Source organism: Microtus ochrogaster, unplaced genomic scaffold (assembly GCF_000317375.1).
Source record: "Microtus ochrogaster isolate Prairie Vole_2 unplaced genomic scaffold, MicOch1.0 UNK65, whole genome shotgun sequence".
Taxonomy (NCBI): domain Eukaryota; kingdom Metazoa; phylum Chordata; class Mammalia; order Rodentia; family Cricetidae; genus Microtus; species Microtus ochrogaster.
In genome coordinates this window covers 1,635,455-1,652,457 of record NW_004949163.1, presented here as the reverse complement: position 1 = coordinate 1,652,457, position 17,003 = coordinate 1,635,455, and the positions used below count along the sequence as shown (strand labels likewise).

The 17,003-nt window shown below is 36.2% G+C and overlaps 1 protein-coding gene across 11 annotated transcripts in view; it reads right to left on the bottom strand.

Annotated features, from left to right (window-relative positions):
- Positions 1 to 335: 335 nt before the first annotated feature.
- The window catches only part of Atrx (ATRX, chromatin remodeler), a 162,786-nt gene continuing 146,118 nt past the window's right edge, over positions 336 to 17,003 (bottom strand). For all 11 annotated transcript variants that reach the window (XM_013354721.2, XM_005369881.1, XM_026777416.1 and 8 more), the window contains 5 exons: positions 7,247 to 7,396; positions 6,208 to 6,333; positions 5,397 to 5,492; positions 4,769 to 4,897; positions 336 to 3,569 (listed from right to left, as the gene is read on the bottom strand). In XM_013354721.2, the coding sequence (XP_013210175.1) occupies positions 3,291 to 3,569; positions 4,769 to 4,897; positions 5,397 to 5,492; positions 6,208 to 6,333; positions 7,247 to 7,396 (780 nt within the window). In that variant the 3' untranslated portion in view covers positions 336 to 3,290. The remainder of the gene's footprint in view (positions 3,570 to 4,768; positions 4,898 to 5,396; positions 5,493 to 6,207; positions 6,334 to 7,246; positions 7,397 to 17,003) is intronic.

The window sequence follows — 17,003 nt, the reverse complement described above, 5'->3', positions numbered from 1 at the left end:
ATCACAAACATGTGGTACCTTCTTCCAAAGAATTCCTGGTTACTAGGTCATGTAATTAATTGATTTCAAAGTTTTGTCTGGAAGAAACTGAATTCATGCAAAAAAAGGGATGGGGTGGGGAATGCTCAAGCAGTCTACAAACCTGCAGTTCTTTTAGGGCCAGGTACTATGACTTCCATGCATCCGATTGGGCTTCTGGGCAGTAACCACCCAAAACATGGGTGGGGAGTGGCCCTGTTTGACTTAAATGAATGGCACAGATGTAGGGAAGCAAGGAATGGTGCTGGATTACACAGAGACAACCAAAATGGAAACAACACACACAGGCTTCCTGGTATGTAAATTCTTTTTGAGGTTAGAGATCTCCTTTTACAGAATTTAGTATATAACAGATTCAAAAACCAAACTTCTTGACCTCTCAAATAGTAAACAACTAAATGTGCAAAAGAACCACCATTAAACAGGACATCAAAAGCTATACATTTTCTATGAAACAATATGTGCACAGATTTTTTTCAAAGCTGTGAAAATGCAATAAAGAGCACAACACATTTTGGTCACTTTATTAAATGACATTAAATAGTTTAAGTTTCAACTACTAAACAGCACTTTGAATGGTGAAAACACAGATAGTATATTGTCATACTTGAATGCTTTTCTTTAAAAACACAATTCCAGTCCTTATATATATATTACAAAACAGCCTTAAAGGAAGAAGTGACATCTTTTCTACAGTACTTAAGATACTCAATACAGAACTGAAAAGCAGTCTAACAGAAACCAAGGCAAGTCTTCACAGCTGTATGATTTCAGCAGCCAAAGCTGGATGATGGACTGAAACATTACTATACAACTGGGACAAAACATATACAATATCACAATTCTAGGCCAAAACGCTTTACACCCAAAGAAATAAAACAGGTTACAAAATGTAGAGAATTTAGCAGGCAAAACTGTATTACAAGCAACATTTTTAAAATCGTCATTTTAAGCCATTGCAACTATTTAAAACATCTAAAACAAATATAAAAATGAGCTTTTAGTATCTTATGTGATTTTTGTCTTTAAATATTTGTTAAAAGTTGATGTTATACTCAAAGTACATATATCATGTTGCTAAAATGTCAAGTGAGAAGAGTGTATGCAAAGTGGTCCAAGATTTATTTCAAACTCTCTGATTTCCAATTAGTCCTTCTAATTACTATTCAAGTTATAACTTCATTCACTGTGAAAACAGATTAGAAGGTTGCCTAAAATTTTCACATCTATGTCTTTGAGTAAATAATTAGACCATGTTGAAAATTCCCAGGTCTAGTAAATCAGTTTTAAAGTATTCTGGTAACAGTTGGCCAGAGCATACTGCTTTCAAATATTTATCTCATAAATCTTGCTTCTTTTATTTCTTCCAAAGTACACACGCCGGGCGGTGGTGGCGCACGCCTTTAATCCCAGCACTCGGGAGGCAGAGGCAGGCGGATCTCTGTGAGTTCGAGACCAGTCTGGTCTACAGAGCTAGTTCCAGGATAGGCTCCAAAGCCACAGAGAAACCTTGTCTCGAAAGACCAAAAAAAAAAAAAAAAAAAAAAAAAAAAAAAAAAAGTACACACACATCTGCCCCCCCCCCATTAAATGAACTCAATTAAATAGCTGGGACAGTATCTAAATACATAAAGTTCATTAGTGTGTTTTATCACGGAAAGGTAGAGCCACCAAACCTCACATATTCTCCACTATTAACACAGTGCGTGTGAATGTTTCAGCCACTATTTTTTCCAAGATAAAAATGGAAATCTTTTATTATTCAAACAATAAAACCATGTTCAATTTTAGCTCAATGTTTAACTCATGTTCAATTCGATTAAGTCCAAAGATGCCTAGAACAAATACTCCACCCAGCTTTTCTTCAGCTATTCTACTACTTGTTATATCATTTCATAAAATGATATTGCTATGATGAGTTGACTCCCATAGTCAAACACAATGTTTTTATTGAATAAACTCAAGCAATCAAATTGAACATGAGTAAAATTATAGGTCACATTTCATAAATATGGATCTAGAAAAAGAAATAATATGATTTTCTAGTAAAAACATTCATGAATTAGGTGAATTTAAAAAAAAATCACCCCAGAGATCAAAAACAGGAAAAAAAATCAAACTGAAAATCAATTTACTAAAATGTAAAAGAACCGGGAAAAAGGAACACGGTGATGAGCGCAAAGGAGAGCATAGAAGCCAGTGATTCTAATCTTTAAGAGGAATATTTCACAATACTGACAGTACTGGAGACTGTTAAAGCACATTCCTCATGTGAACTTAAAGTCAGCAAAGATTCTGCCATTTTGATGTTGTTTATAAAACAGGGTGTGAGCCTAAAACCACAACTTTGGCGCTAAGCTCTTCAAATGCTCTAACTTGATTTTCTTAGTTTGCATCCCACTGCCAGCAACAGGATGAAGCACCAGCACTGGCACCATGGCTGACAGGTATGTTTCCATTAGTGCCAAGAGACAGGAAACTCATGTGCAGAAGATAATCCACAACCCTGAAATCTTACCAGTAATTATTTCAGCACATACAACTGAAAATAAAAATGGCAGAAAGACTAAATAAGAAAAAGGAATTTCCTTGTATTTGACTGTACTTAAGGCTGTTTATACAATGTTAAGAGAACTGCAAAGCTCCTCCAACTTTAGAGTAGTAGTACTTAAGAATATTGCACACGCTTCTCTGTCTAAAATAATCCTTAGATCTAACTTTTAATCACAGAGACAATATAGCAGGAGCCCAGTTTCAGACTTCAGTCAAAAGAACATTAAGACCATTTCAGTCTCTCTAATCAAGAAATGGATTAAGTATAAAAGTATTTTTATAACTTGAGGAATCAACTCTAAGAACTCAGCTGTGTGTTTTTATATGTAAAGAGCGAATATATAAATCTTTATTCATTTCTAAATTCGTTAATTTTATGACAATTTTATGGTTGCTAAAAGCAGGCATAAAAATTTAGAGAGGAAATCTGTGGAGCTGTTACTGTTATGGAAGGATTTGTTTTCACTGAAAACAATTTGAAATATCTTCTGTACTCAATGCGTGTAAGAAGATTGTAGGCAATATCACTGACAAATGTCAGAGAGAAATGGTATGCCCTATTTAAAAAAATTTAAAACTAATATGGAAGATTGGCATTTAAGGGGTCCAAACTATTTATACAGTTGAGTTCTGTTAAGTCATTGATTCCTAAAAAAATAAAAGATCTTTCTATAATCCTTTAAACTTTTAGTGCAAAATCACATAGATTTCCCTGGGGAAGGTCCTGGATTTTTGCTTCTCATTGGGGGTGGTGCACGTTGTAAGGGTGGTGGCTGCATACCACCAGCCACTGACTGATACATTCCTCTCATATCAATCTGCTGGTAGTTAGAAGGAGTCATGATTAAACTTGGAGGCTTTGGCATCATGAGGTGACTCAGAGTTGCTTGCTGATAAGTCATTTGTTGTTGTTGCTGCTGATTGTACTGTTGCTGGAGCCTTCTGTTCATAAGTATTCGCTGAACACAGCTGATTAACTGGGGAGAGAAAAGGGAACTGTATATATACACAAGTGTATGTCCCGCCTCAAAGACGCAAGTATCAAGTTTTGAGTTAAAATCAATTTGTTAAGGAAGTACCATACCAAAAGGAAAACACATTATTGTTATCACCGTTACTAATTTGATGGTATTCAGAAGACCATTACTGTAGAAACCAGTTAGTAACAGCATTTAGGACTAAATTCTCTTAATGACTTGACTATTGTATTGCAGTACTGCACTGTGATTAGTCTCAAGTATTAGTTACAGAACTTTTTGTCAACTCCCCTTTCTTTGTCATTCTCTTAAATATTTTACATGATGACAGACAAACATTTCAGTGATGGACACCAAGGGGAAAAGCATTTGTGGCAGGAATAATTCCTACCTGAAGGTCTCAAATTCCCTAAGCTAATTCAAAAGTACAATTCCACAGTGCTTTCTAAGTAAAACTCATGCCAGAGAGATTGATTCCCTGGTGTCAAGATAGTGCTGGGAAAGATGATCAAGGATCATGAAATATGGTATCTTTTGGAAGATTCAGGATAAGCAGGAGCTTATACAACATTCAGGACACCACTTCCATTTTCCAAACAAATATACTGAAATTTATACTTTTAGAAGATTTTAGAAAATGATACAAGCAAAAGTCTTGAGACAATTCTAAATGTCCAAAATAGATGAAAAAGCAGGGGATAAACCCGGACTCTCTGAATGTGGCGGACAATGAGGGTTGCCGAGAAGCCAAGGACAATGGCACTGGGTTTTGATCCTACTTCTTGTTCTGGCTTTGTGGGGGCCTAGCCAGTTTGGATGTTCACCTTCCTAGACCAGGATGGAGGGGAGAGGACTTTGGACTTTCCACAGGGCAGGGAACCCTGACTACTCTTCAGACTTGGGAGGGAGGGGGAGAGGAGTGGGAGGAGGGCGGGAGGAGTGGGAGGCTGGGAGGAGGCGGAAATTTTTTTTTCTCAATAAAAAAAAAAAAGAAATAGATTCCATAAAAACATACAGGAGAACTGATTGTGGGGCCGCTCTTTCGGCCAAATATCTTAGTATCACTAGTTGTGTTTTTTTTTTCCCCAGCAAAACTTGAGAAATAATCAATGACCATTCATCCTGTATGGTTATTACAGTCATATCAACTCATTAGAAACTGAAGACAATCCAACAGAGCCTAGAGACAAAGTTCTTACCATCTGTTGTTTTGTCAATACATCGTTGTAGATTGCCTCTCTTCGTTTCACGTCAAGCTCCTGGCTGGCTTGTCTACTTAATGCTAATGCCTGTACTTGGGCCTCAGAGAGATTCATGTTTTCTTTCCACTAAAAGAAAGACATTTCCATTTACTCCTCATAACTGTACAACAGAGGGGAAATTATTAAGGTACTTAAATACAGTCAGAATTTTTTAACCCTTGTTCCCCTTTTTTTACTCATTTCTAAAGAAACCAAGGTTAGGAAAACAGGGTACTAAGTTGTCCACTATTAGATGTGTGTTGGCTTCCTCTGGAATAAAGAATTGTTTGGAATTAATCTGTATAAATGGTACATTTAAGACATGATTATACAAACAATGCACACATTCCTATGCTTGATGTCTCAATTCTTATATTCTATCCATTTCTGTCAGCATTTATGCAAAATGGATGAATTACAGTCTAAGACTGTTATCAGCTTATTGGTACGTCACTATTTCTAATCAAATTATAAGGATTACATGATTCCGCCTCCCAGAAAGGAGAGAAGTTAACAAACGTTAAAACAAATGATGTGCGGTGCACATAAGCTGTAGGCTGATGTAAGTCAACTGTCAGTTACTTACTACAGTTGAAATGATATCTTCAAGAGGCTGGATCCTCACTGCTGTCACACTGTTGGTTGCTTCTACAACTTTTTCTCTTCCTTGATTAATGAGGTCCTAGAAGGATGTAAGAAATAAGCTGTATAGGGTAGAAAGACAGCAGAGTCCTAAAGTACACGGACCATTCTTCTTGTCAATTTATAGCACTTGATTTAAAACCTAAACAATTTTGTCTCAAAAAACAAAAAAACTCAATGATGCAAGAGACATTTTAGGAAGATGCAAATTTGGGGTTTATTGAACCAATTAACTTAAATAAACCCATTAAGTAAATTTTAAAAACAAAACCAGATTCAGTTAAATTATTAAACTGTTGGTATAACTGACTTGTCTCATTTAATTAATATTTTATTCTAGTTTTAAATCGCAAATGTCATAATGATGGACAGTAATATATACCTAACGGCACCCCTACATTGCTTGTAAACTCATGTATGCATTTAACCTACTTTCAAACATTAAGTGCTTTGTTTGTTCCAGGTATTTTATAATTGATCAAAGTGCTATTTCCCTAGCCATTCAGCTGCCCTATTGTTCCTTAATTAAAATAATTCAAACTACATTAATTCAAGGATTGATTCCTTTGTGCTCTGTACAAACTCCATTTTACTATATTAGGTTGGTGAAAAAGGTCAACAAATAAACGAAAACTTTCTTGGTCTATTCAGGGTAATCTTTCAGAGAATGTGATAGTGCTGCAGTGGGAGCCGGCAACAAGGCAGCTGGCACTGCCTTTAATTCCTGTTAACTACTTTTGTCCTTTAAAACTCACCTCCAGCTGTTGATTACTCATTGCTGACAGGGCTCCCAAATTAAAAGGAATATAAGGAGTCTGAGAGCTGAAAGTGACAGGGGGTAAATTGGTCCCAGTTGGTATGTTGAAACGCATGGTCAGTCCCTAAAAATCAAACCAAAAAAAAAAAAGTTATGCACTTTTCACATTGTGATTAAAAACTTGAAATTCTACATCACCTACTGGTTTAGTAAAGAATCTACTTTCTCAGATCTAGGAAATTATTAACACTCTTCCACACATAAACAAAACACCCTTTTTACCCGAAACTAAGATCTTATTACATGGAAAGGTTTAACCCGTCAAGGTATATTCTTTTTTTCTGGTTATTCCCACAGACCGAGAGAACTCTGTGAATTCTGATGAGACTCCTAACATCATATTAATGTTAAAGAAGTTTGGTACAATGAGTTAGGAGTTAGGGATTCAGGTATTAGGATAAGGTTTCCATGCTCAGTCTCATTTTTGTTCAAGTGGGCTGCTATTTAAAACAGCCAAGAATTACTAAATAAAGTTGCTGACAGATTGACATTAAATGTACAGCTCTTAATTCAGGAAGGGCTAAACAGAAATGGAGTTTTTTTAAAATTATAAACTGCTTTCTTCTCCTTACTTTACTACCAAGCATAGACAAACCCCATGAATTGAGACTCCTAACCGGGAAGCCTATACCTGAGGACCAACTATATTAATGTCTTCCTTCAAAGATGACCCCTCTCTTCTTCATTGCTCTGTCCAATGACTAACAGAAAAGCAGAAACTTCTAATTTGTTGCCCAGACCAGTTTTTAACTGTTGAGTTCAAATAATTCCCCTGTCTCAGTCTTTCAAGTATCTGGGACTACAGACACTGCACCTAGTTCCAAAAGAATTATCAGTTATAAGCAGATCACTATGATATAAAATAAAAAATTTCATTGTGGCATACATGCAGAAAATGGACTCAAATCACAGGCACTCTAATTAAGCTTCTTCTTTTCCCACACAGATCCATGAGAAAAACATTCTGAACAAAATACCTTCTTTTCTGCTTCATATTCAGCCCAAGCTGCTTTTCTTTCTTCTTCAGTCAGCTCTTCTTCTTCTTTGTGGTCCAAAAGAGAATCATGTTCATGATATCCTACAATGTGTTCTTTGTGTATCTGAAGAAGCTCTGCAAGTATGGTATCCTGTTTTGGGGGGTGAAATCATAATTATTTCCCCTCTGGATCATGTCTTCATAGTTCTAAACTGTTAAGAGTAGAAACCGACTGCTTTTCATATTTCCAATGTTTACTACATATTACCTAGAAAATAGACCGCATATCAGAATTTCATAACTCAAAATATTTAGAGATTTTTTTTTAAAAAGAGAGAACTGATCTCTAACTTGTTACGTAGCAAAGAATGACTTTGAATTCTTGATTTTCCTGCCTCCATCTACAAAGTGCTAGGATTACAGGTAGGTACCACCCCATCTGACTATCTACAAATTTAAATTGGTGTATATCAAGTCTTTTAAAATGGTGTCCTGAGCTTATTATTTGCATTTGTGTGGTGTGTGTGTAGATACACATACATGCTACAATATACACCAAAGCATGCAAGTGGAGGTCAGACGACAACTTGCTGAAACTGTTCTCTCCTTCTGCCTTATGGGTTCTGGGGCTCAAAATTCAGGCCATTAGGCTTGGAAGCAAGCACTATTTCCTACCAAGTAATTCTTGCCAATGTGTGTTTGTGTGTTGAGTACAGTGCCCTTGAAGGCTGTGGCATTGGATTCCTGTGAAGCTTAAGTTACAGGCAGTTGTGAGCTATGGACATATGTGATGGAATCAAACTCCTTTACAGGACGGTATATGTTCTTTTTTTTTTTTTGAGTGAAGTTTTTTTTAATTTATTTATTTATTAAGGATTTCTGCCTCCTCCCCGCCACCGCCTCCCATTTCCCTCCCTCCCCCGATCAAGTCTCCCTCCCTCATCAGCCCAAAGAGCAATCAGGGTTCCCTGACCTGTGGGAAGCCCAAGGACCGCCCACCTGCATCCAGGTCTAGTAAGGTGAGCATCCAAAACGGTATATGTTCTTAACTGTTGAGCCACCTCTCTAGCCCTAAGTCTGTCTTTGAACACTAAAAATTGAATGCTTAAACATAAAATCCTGCTCTGTGTAATTATGACTATGAGAGTATATTACAAAAGAGAGATGGGTGCGAGTTTAACATGAATCAGTCATGAACATGATAATTTTGCTAATAAAACATTAGTCAGGCAATGTGACACAAACCTGTAACCCCAGCCACACTTTTTTTTTCAATAGGAGGTTTCTCTTGTAGTTTGGCTGACCTGGAACTCATTCTGTAGGCCAGGCTGGCAGATCCACCTGCCCCTGCCTCCTGAGTGCTGGGATTAAAGGCACGTGCCACCATCACCAAGCTCTCAGTTACTCTTTAGGTTATGGCAGAAGGATCACAAGTTCAAGGATTATTCAGTGTATGACCCTGACTCAAAAACCTACCAAACCTAAATGTGGTACATGACTGTAATCCCAGTACTTGGTAGTAGAAAAATGAACAAACTTGAAAATATCCACAAGTTGTTAAAAATCATACATGAAAACATGGATATAAAAGAAAACAATTTATTTACAAATGATTTTGCAAAGATGTTAACAAGTTCTCCTTGGATATACTTTCTAGAGAACAAATTACTGATCAAATGAATGGTGGTGGGGCATATGGCACATAAAAGCAGCTAATTTACATCAAGCAATGCTTAACTCGTGCATAAGTTTAAGCATAGACAAATCCCACACTTGCAAAAAACTGTCTTCACATATTTAGCTATACCTAGAAATAGGATCCAAAACAGGTAGGAAGTCAAATGTATGTTAAATAACTCAAGATGAAAGATGAAGCCTTAACTCTTTTCCTGTACAACAGCAAACGCTGATACTAATTCCATATAATGTGATATTTAATCTCATATAAACAACCTTTAACTTGCTACTGTAGCAAACCCGACTTTTTAAAGCTATAGCTATAATTCATTTTGACCTGCAGCATGTGCTTTGTTGAAGTGAGCAAGCTTTTAAAGGACCATACAAAGAGAGAATTTCAAGAAAATTTCCTGGTAGAACCCAGTTATGAAAGGTACTGTCTGGTATAGAAATCTTCTATCCAAATCTCAGTTGCTGGCCTGTGGACCACTAAACAGGCTTATCATCAATTTTTCAAACTCCACAGCAGTTACCAGGACTAGTGGACAAAGAGATGTGCCTGTCTTTATAAACTCATCCATGAAAAGATACTCCCATGACTACCCCAAGCATAAAAGAAATAAACCAGGTAACACTCAGTTTTGAATTTATACATTTTGTTTTGTTTTCATGAGACAGGGTCTCAGACTGGCTTTGAGCTCCTAACTTCTTGCCTCTACTTCACACGTGCTGGGATTACAAACATGAATTACTATACTCAGATTTTTTTTTTGGAGGTAAGAGTTTTGCTATACGTCGTGAATTGGGCTCAAACTCATGATCTTCTTGCCTTAGCCTCTTGGGTACTGGGATTACAGGCCTCAATCACCACATTCAGTCTCTAATATTTTCACAGGGGAACATTCAAATAGAACTATTTAAATTACAAGGCTCAGAGGCTCGATGGATAGTACCTATCTTATTTCTGCCTGGCAGTAAGAGAAAACTGTAACCACAATTACTATCAGTTCATTTCTCTGACAAAGCTACCTACTCCAGGGACCAAGAGAACAACTCTACACCTTGGACTTGGAGCTATACCACTGATAACTCTGGCTTTGAACAGAAGTTAAATATGGATGAAATACTACTTGCTCACAGAATAACAAGATGGTACAACAATAGCAGAATAAATGAAAACACCCAACCTTTAAAATAATAAAGACCTTGTCAATTGAGTAATGTCTATTTCTCAATTATACCCCAAGTCAGATATTACTTATTTACTGTGAAGGAGAAGCCTTTCCAAAAATACATGTGTACACACATTAAAAATGTCTGAGACATCAGCGAGTTTTATCAGGTTGGTCCTTAGCATCCTATAATTTCAAAACCCAAATTTACTGACTTGAAATTAGGAGAAATTGAGGACCAGGCAAGTGACTTTTCCAATTATACAAGGGACTAGCTGGGACTAGCAACTGAATTTTCCAACTCTTCCCCAGTAATTATTATTGTATCACACTGTAGAGAATACTTATTTTCACTAGGCATGGCTCCTCCATTTCCTAGATCTACATATTTAGATAAAAAAACATAATCACTTAAAGGACTCTGGGCAAGGAAAAAATATAATGAGATCTTTCATTTTTCTTTTAATACTTGTAACTCTTTGAGATTTTCCTTAACAAGTATAATTTTTCAAGATTTATTTATCTTAATGTTATGTATATGGGTGTTTTGCCTCTGTGTGTGTGTGTGTGTGTGTGTGTGTGTGTGTGTGCATGTGCGTGCGCACCATGCATGTGCCTAGTACCCACAGAGGCCAGAAGAGGGCATGACTTAACTGGGACTAGCCTAATAGATGGTTGTGAGTCACGATGTGTGTGTGCTAGGAAGTCAGGTCCCTTGGAAGAAAAGCCAGTATTCAATGGCTGAGCCATCTTTCCAGCCTCAGTGGAAACTTGTGAAAGACTAGTTCATGCTCATACCAGAGTTGGCATGCACTATTTTAACATTTAATTCCAGATGCAAGATTTATTCTATCAAAATGAAACACAGGAAGTGAGTTCAATTTCCAGCAGCCACATGGTGGCTCAAAACCATCTATCTATAGGGGGATCTGATGCCCTCTTCTGGCATGCAGTTGTACATGTGGATATAGTACTCACATACATAAAATTAATTCCTAAAAAAGGGAAATTATTTTAAAAAAAAAAAAACGAAACACGATTGGCCAATTAAGGCCAGGCAATGGTGACAATCCAGCCTCTGCCCCAGCAATAATGCTCCTTTTGATTCCTAGCCAAAGAAATAGTAGTAAGCCACAGGAAAAGTTCACATTTCTTTGATTACTACCACTAATAAATTTTATAGCCTTACTAACATAGTACCTTCTGCATTTTATCAAGCCAAACCTCAAAAGCCAAAACAGAAACTATTCATATTGTTTCTAATGAATGTGATAGTCTCTCTTTTTAAAGAAATTAATGAAAATAATACTGGTATCTAACTATACAACCCGGGGACAGCTATGAGCAACATGTTATGTATTCCTCCACATATTTATACATGCAGCTTTGCATAAAAATGGGAAAACATTATACTTAGTTGAAACCTACTTTTCTCTCTTGCTATCTTTGCAACATTATTTTACACCAAATACAAACCATGAGTTTTGATGGGTGTATATTATTATAAGTGGTTTTCAACCTGTGGGTTGCAACCCTTTGGCAAACCTTTCTCTCCAAAAATATTTACATTATGATTCATAGCAGTAGTAAAATTACAGTTACAAAGTAGCAGCGAAAATAATTTTATGGTTGGGGGGGTCACTACAACATGAGAAACTATATTAAAGGGTCACAAGCATTTAGTAAAGTTGAAAACCACTGTATTATACAGAAAATACTTCATCAACTATTCATTCCTAAAAAGTAGTAGTGTTTGAAGACATTAAAATTTTTTTGTTATGACACTTGCAATGAAATGAATTTGTGGATATATTTTAATAATTTCCTCATATGTTGATTATACTCAAGCCCCTTAACAAACATTGTGTACCATAATGACCATTTGAAGATTCTGGGGAGATAGGTCAGTTGGTAAAGTCCTTGCTTTGTAAGGACAAGAGTCAGTTTGGATCACCAGTACACATGTAAAAAGCTGGGCATGGCTGTACATGTCTGTAAACCCAGGGCTAAGGAGGAAGAGAGAGGAGAAAATCTGGGGCTCCACAGCCAGCTAGCTTAGTCAAATATACAAGCCCCAGATTCAGCAAGAGACCCTATCTCAAAAGTTGAAGATGAAAAAAGTCGACCTCTGGTCAGATGAGCATTCACTCACAAATTCATGCATATGCCACCCTCACTCTAATTTACAAATAAAAACACAACACACAGAAATGAAGCCATTGTCTTAAAAAAATAAAATAGTTCAGAAGCAGGAAAGCAGACACCTTTCCCACATCTTTGGCTTTTAAATTAATTGCAGCATTCAATAAATATAATTAAACTAATAATGATATTAAGAGAGCCAAAAAGTATTTGTAACATGATCCTCAAGATTACTTCTTTAAGAAAAAAAGTTTTGCACATCCAGAATAAACTATGAAACTTACAGTTCTCATCCCATGTAAGATACAATCAGTGGAAAGGGTTTTGTTTTCCCCTTTAAAGCAGCATTTATATTTGTTGCTATAGTAACATTATTATTGAAAACAATACTGGAACAGAATCTATAATCACCAAGCCAACAGTCATCAAAATGAGGTTTAAATTACATCCAAATGTGTACCTTTACTTTTCTTTGTTTAAACTTTATTTTTGCTTAAATACCCCCCTTTTAAAAATAAGCTTACAAGCTGAAAATAGAATGGTTTGTAGTTCAGCTAACCACCTAAATTTTAAGGTTTAAAAACGACTAGTTCAATTAATAAAACAAAATTAATGATAAATTAAAAGTTTAAGTTAATTTATTTAGAAGTTTAAAGTATTTGGCAAGCTGACAAAAATTCCTATCTAATTAATTCTGAAATCCAACCTTGAAAATAAAATTGTTAAAAAATAATCAAGGCTTAGCCTGGGGGTAGGGAAGGAGGTTTGCCACATTTCAAAAATATTTTGCTTACTATCACTTTGAATTTGGGTTTTATAATATCTGGAAATAAAAGGTCACCAGAATACTTAACTGCCACATAAGCCACTAACAAGGCTATGAAAAAGTCCCTTTTATTACTTGAAGAAGTCTAGCATTTAAGTGAAGAAATTTAATAATCCTAGTCTAAAAGCTTTTCCTTTCCCATTTGAAGTCAGTTTCTTCTCCCAGACTGTAACAGGAAAAAAAAAAACTAGTGTGTGCAGTAAGAAACTGGAGAGCACACTAAATGAATGTCACATTAGACTTGTGTGTCTGGAGTACCTAACCTTTGCTAGAGAACATTAGAAACAGGCCCAGATTTCCAGAGTATTGGTGACAATTAGTGACAACCATAGAACTTGTCACTTCTAGGGAAAGAAAAGGCATGTCTGCTAAGCTGACATTCGCAGGAGGTAAAAACCATGTTTAATAAGAATTTTTTTTTTTTTACGTTTGAAGAGCTTGACACTATATTTGGTATCTAGACCTCAAAAATCTGTTATCGGGTTACAATGATTATGTGTGCTACATGCTACTATGAGATGGAGAGTTGTCTTGTAGATTTTATATGACCACAGTTGTTAGTCTAGAGACTACAGTTTTCCAAGTAGGACCTAAACTGGAAATCAAATTTTCATCTCACACAGTCTGTAGTTAACATGACCAACTGCTATGTTTTTGCAAACATTCGTACTCTCTAAGTCAAACTAGGTATGTTATAACACACACAGAATAGAAATACAAACATCAGAAGACAAGTAAATGATAAGGATATAAACATTTAAAAGATATGGAAAGGTCATTCAGTAATTCTAAGATTAAATAAATAAAGCTCGTCTGTAAATTCTGTTCTTTTAAGGGTCCAGAATAATAAATGTAATACAAAAGCTTAGCTATGCAATCTAATAGCTGAATCTAATAATTCTTGTAAAAGGGGCACAGCTTTAGCTCCTGTTACTCTTCTTCCTCTAACATGTTAAAAGACCCAAATTTGAATTAGCGAAACTAGCTGATAGTAACAACTCTATTAGCACACAGAAACTCTGCTACTGAAATTATTACCTCAATGAAGGGTTGACCCTAGGGAGCTGACAACTTGTTAGATGTGTCCTCAACTCCCAGAAATGTAAAAGAAAATGCCTCATAAGTTGTCCTCTGTAATCGACTCCACAACTAAACTGCCCGAAATTCTATGACCAACAATAAAACTGTGTAGTCAACTTATTTTATAAAAGAGAAACCCGCATTACTTTCTGAATTTCAGATGGAAGATAGGGCATGATTTTAAATGTAACATACACATGATCACATAAACAGAAACCATGGTAGTAGTTCAGAAGAACTAAAACTTGGGCTTATTTGTATATTTTTGTTTTTTGAGACAGTTTCTCTGTAGCCCTGGCTGTCCTGGAACTTGCGAGGTAGACCAGCCTGGCCTTGAAGTCAGAGATCCGCCTTCCTCTGCCTCTCAAGTACTGGGATTAAAAGCATGTGTAACCACCCACTGTCTGGCCAAGAAGTGAAGTTTTAAATTCTAGTATAAATAGGCATATGTGGCCTGTTGTACTAGACAGTGCAGTTCTAAGGTTGTTACGATTCTATCACTTACTAGCCCTATGTCTGAGCACGTTATTTTTCATTATATGTGTATAAAGTGAGTCTACAACTTTTGTGGTGATATATGTGATGGTCGCAGACAGAATCATATCTATCTGTAAGTAATTATCAGAAAGAACTGAACCACTCTTTTCACCAAAGTAGTTTCTCCTCTTGGTAAGCTACTAGGAAAACTCCACTGGCATTATTTATCAGTTTTCTAACACCATTTCCAAGAAAATCGTAAACATATAGCTGCTAAAGAAAGACTAATAAAACCTGTCTTAAGAATAAGTATCTATCAAATTACACATATACACACAATATGTAATGTGTGTATATATATATATATATATGTAATTTTGATCTTAAAAATTGGGGTATTTAGTTGGGGTTTCTCAGATGGCTCAGTGGCTAAGAGTACACTGCTCTTCCAGAGGACTCAAGTTTGATTGTCAGAACCCACATCAGGTAGCTCACAAGAACCTGTAACTACAGCGTCAGGGGATACGATGCCTCTAGATTCCATGGGTGTGTGCATACACACACACACACACACACTCTCTCTCTCTCTCTTAAAATAAATCTTTTGAAAAAAAAGAAATCTAGCTGATGATTAACAGATACCTTCCATTATTTAAAGTAAAAATGATAAATCCTAAGCAATTTATATGTAAGAGTATCAAAAATTCTAGAACTACATACAGGGAACTTCAGCAGTCAGTGTAATCACTCCCATTTTGCCAGAGACTGAGGCATGGAAAAAACTTGAATGTTAACAATGCACAGGTTTATGTAGAGAGATATTGGGCCTGTTTTGCAACTTTTCTTTCTGAATGCTAACTTTGCTCCTTAATGACTAGGTGGTCCCTTACCACAGATAGTTCACATTAAAGTTTAAACTCATCTTTGAGTGCTAGACTAAACCCAGAGTCTCATGCATGCTAAATGCACACACCACCAGATATACCCCAGCCCAAAATAATTGACGAAAGGTCCACATAAGTACTTCAGAGATATTAATTCTTTATCCTCAAACTTTCATTTGTCTTCTTCTATCTTTCTTTTTACTTTGGGCGGGGGCGATGGAGAGGGGAGAGTGTCATCTTTAATCGTAGCACTGGGAAGCCAGGGATAGGCAGATCTCTGTGGGCTAAGGAGCAGCCTTGTCTACATAGCAAGCTCCAGGCAAACCAGGGATATATAGTCAGATCCTGTCTCAAAAAGGGAAAGATTCTGAAATTTAACCAAGTTTTTCTATGCTTTCTTTGCAGTAAGAAGTCCACACAGCAGACTGTTAAACAGAATATTGGGACAGCTTGATCTCTAAGAGTGGGTCAGAAAAACTTGGTCCATAGGATATATTTTAGCATATCAAAAAGTATACTACTCTAAATTTGAGATGAGAACACAAGTCAGACCCCTGTAAAAGTTTGTATTTTATATATGCCTGTATGACAGCACTATCCTAAGAACTTCACATGGAACACCCAATGTTCATATCGCTATGAAGGATGTATTACTACACCCAATTTATGGACCACACTACAGAAATATAGCAACATGGGTTTTAAACTTGCAACCATTCTGCTTCAGTGTCTCAAGATGTTGGGACCACAAGCATGCATCACTAGACGTGGCAAGTAGTAAATATTTATAGTGGATCAAACTCTCCATAAGGAAACAATTTTAGAACTCCAGCTCAATCCTTCACCAATGGAATCTTGCAAAACACCCTGGCCAGCAAGGATATGTTATAAATGATGTAATTTCTACTGGCAGTAATTTCTAAGACAGTGTAGCTTGCCAAAGTTTGAGAATATGCTATCTGGAGGTATCATTGGCATCATGATCTCTATAACCTAAAGAAAGACATGGTGGCCTTGGCTTACTAATTTTCGCTGTTTTAAAAAAAAGGGAAAAAGAAAAGGGGGTAAAAAGATCCAAAGCAGCACCATAAAGCACTAATAGCAAGTAAATTTTGTGTCGTTTGTAGGAGGAAACAAAAAGTACTCTTTTATTTTAAAAAACTGAAAACTGAGATCCTTTATTAAATAAGATATTCTAAAACCTAAACAAATACTCCAGAAGCACCAGGTGGCTAAAAGATAATTCTATATTATCTAAGAAAGGGGGAAAGAAAATCCTTAGTTATTGGAAACGGTATTCATTCTTTGGCAACTGCATGCTAGCTTCATTGGAAATGATGATCACTTTTGAGTAATTAATGTTATTATTCTGCCGACTGATCCAACTCATCTCTAAGGAAACTCAAGCCTCCAAATACATGTTTCTTCTATAAAGAAACATAAATAAATAATAATCTTATAAATAATAAGATTATTTCCTTTGGTCCCTAAAAGTTTTTA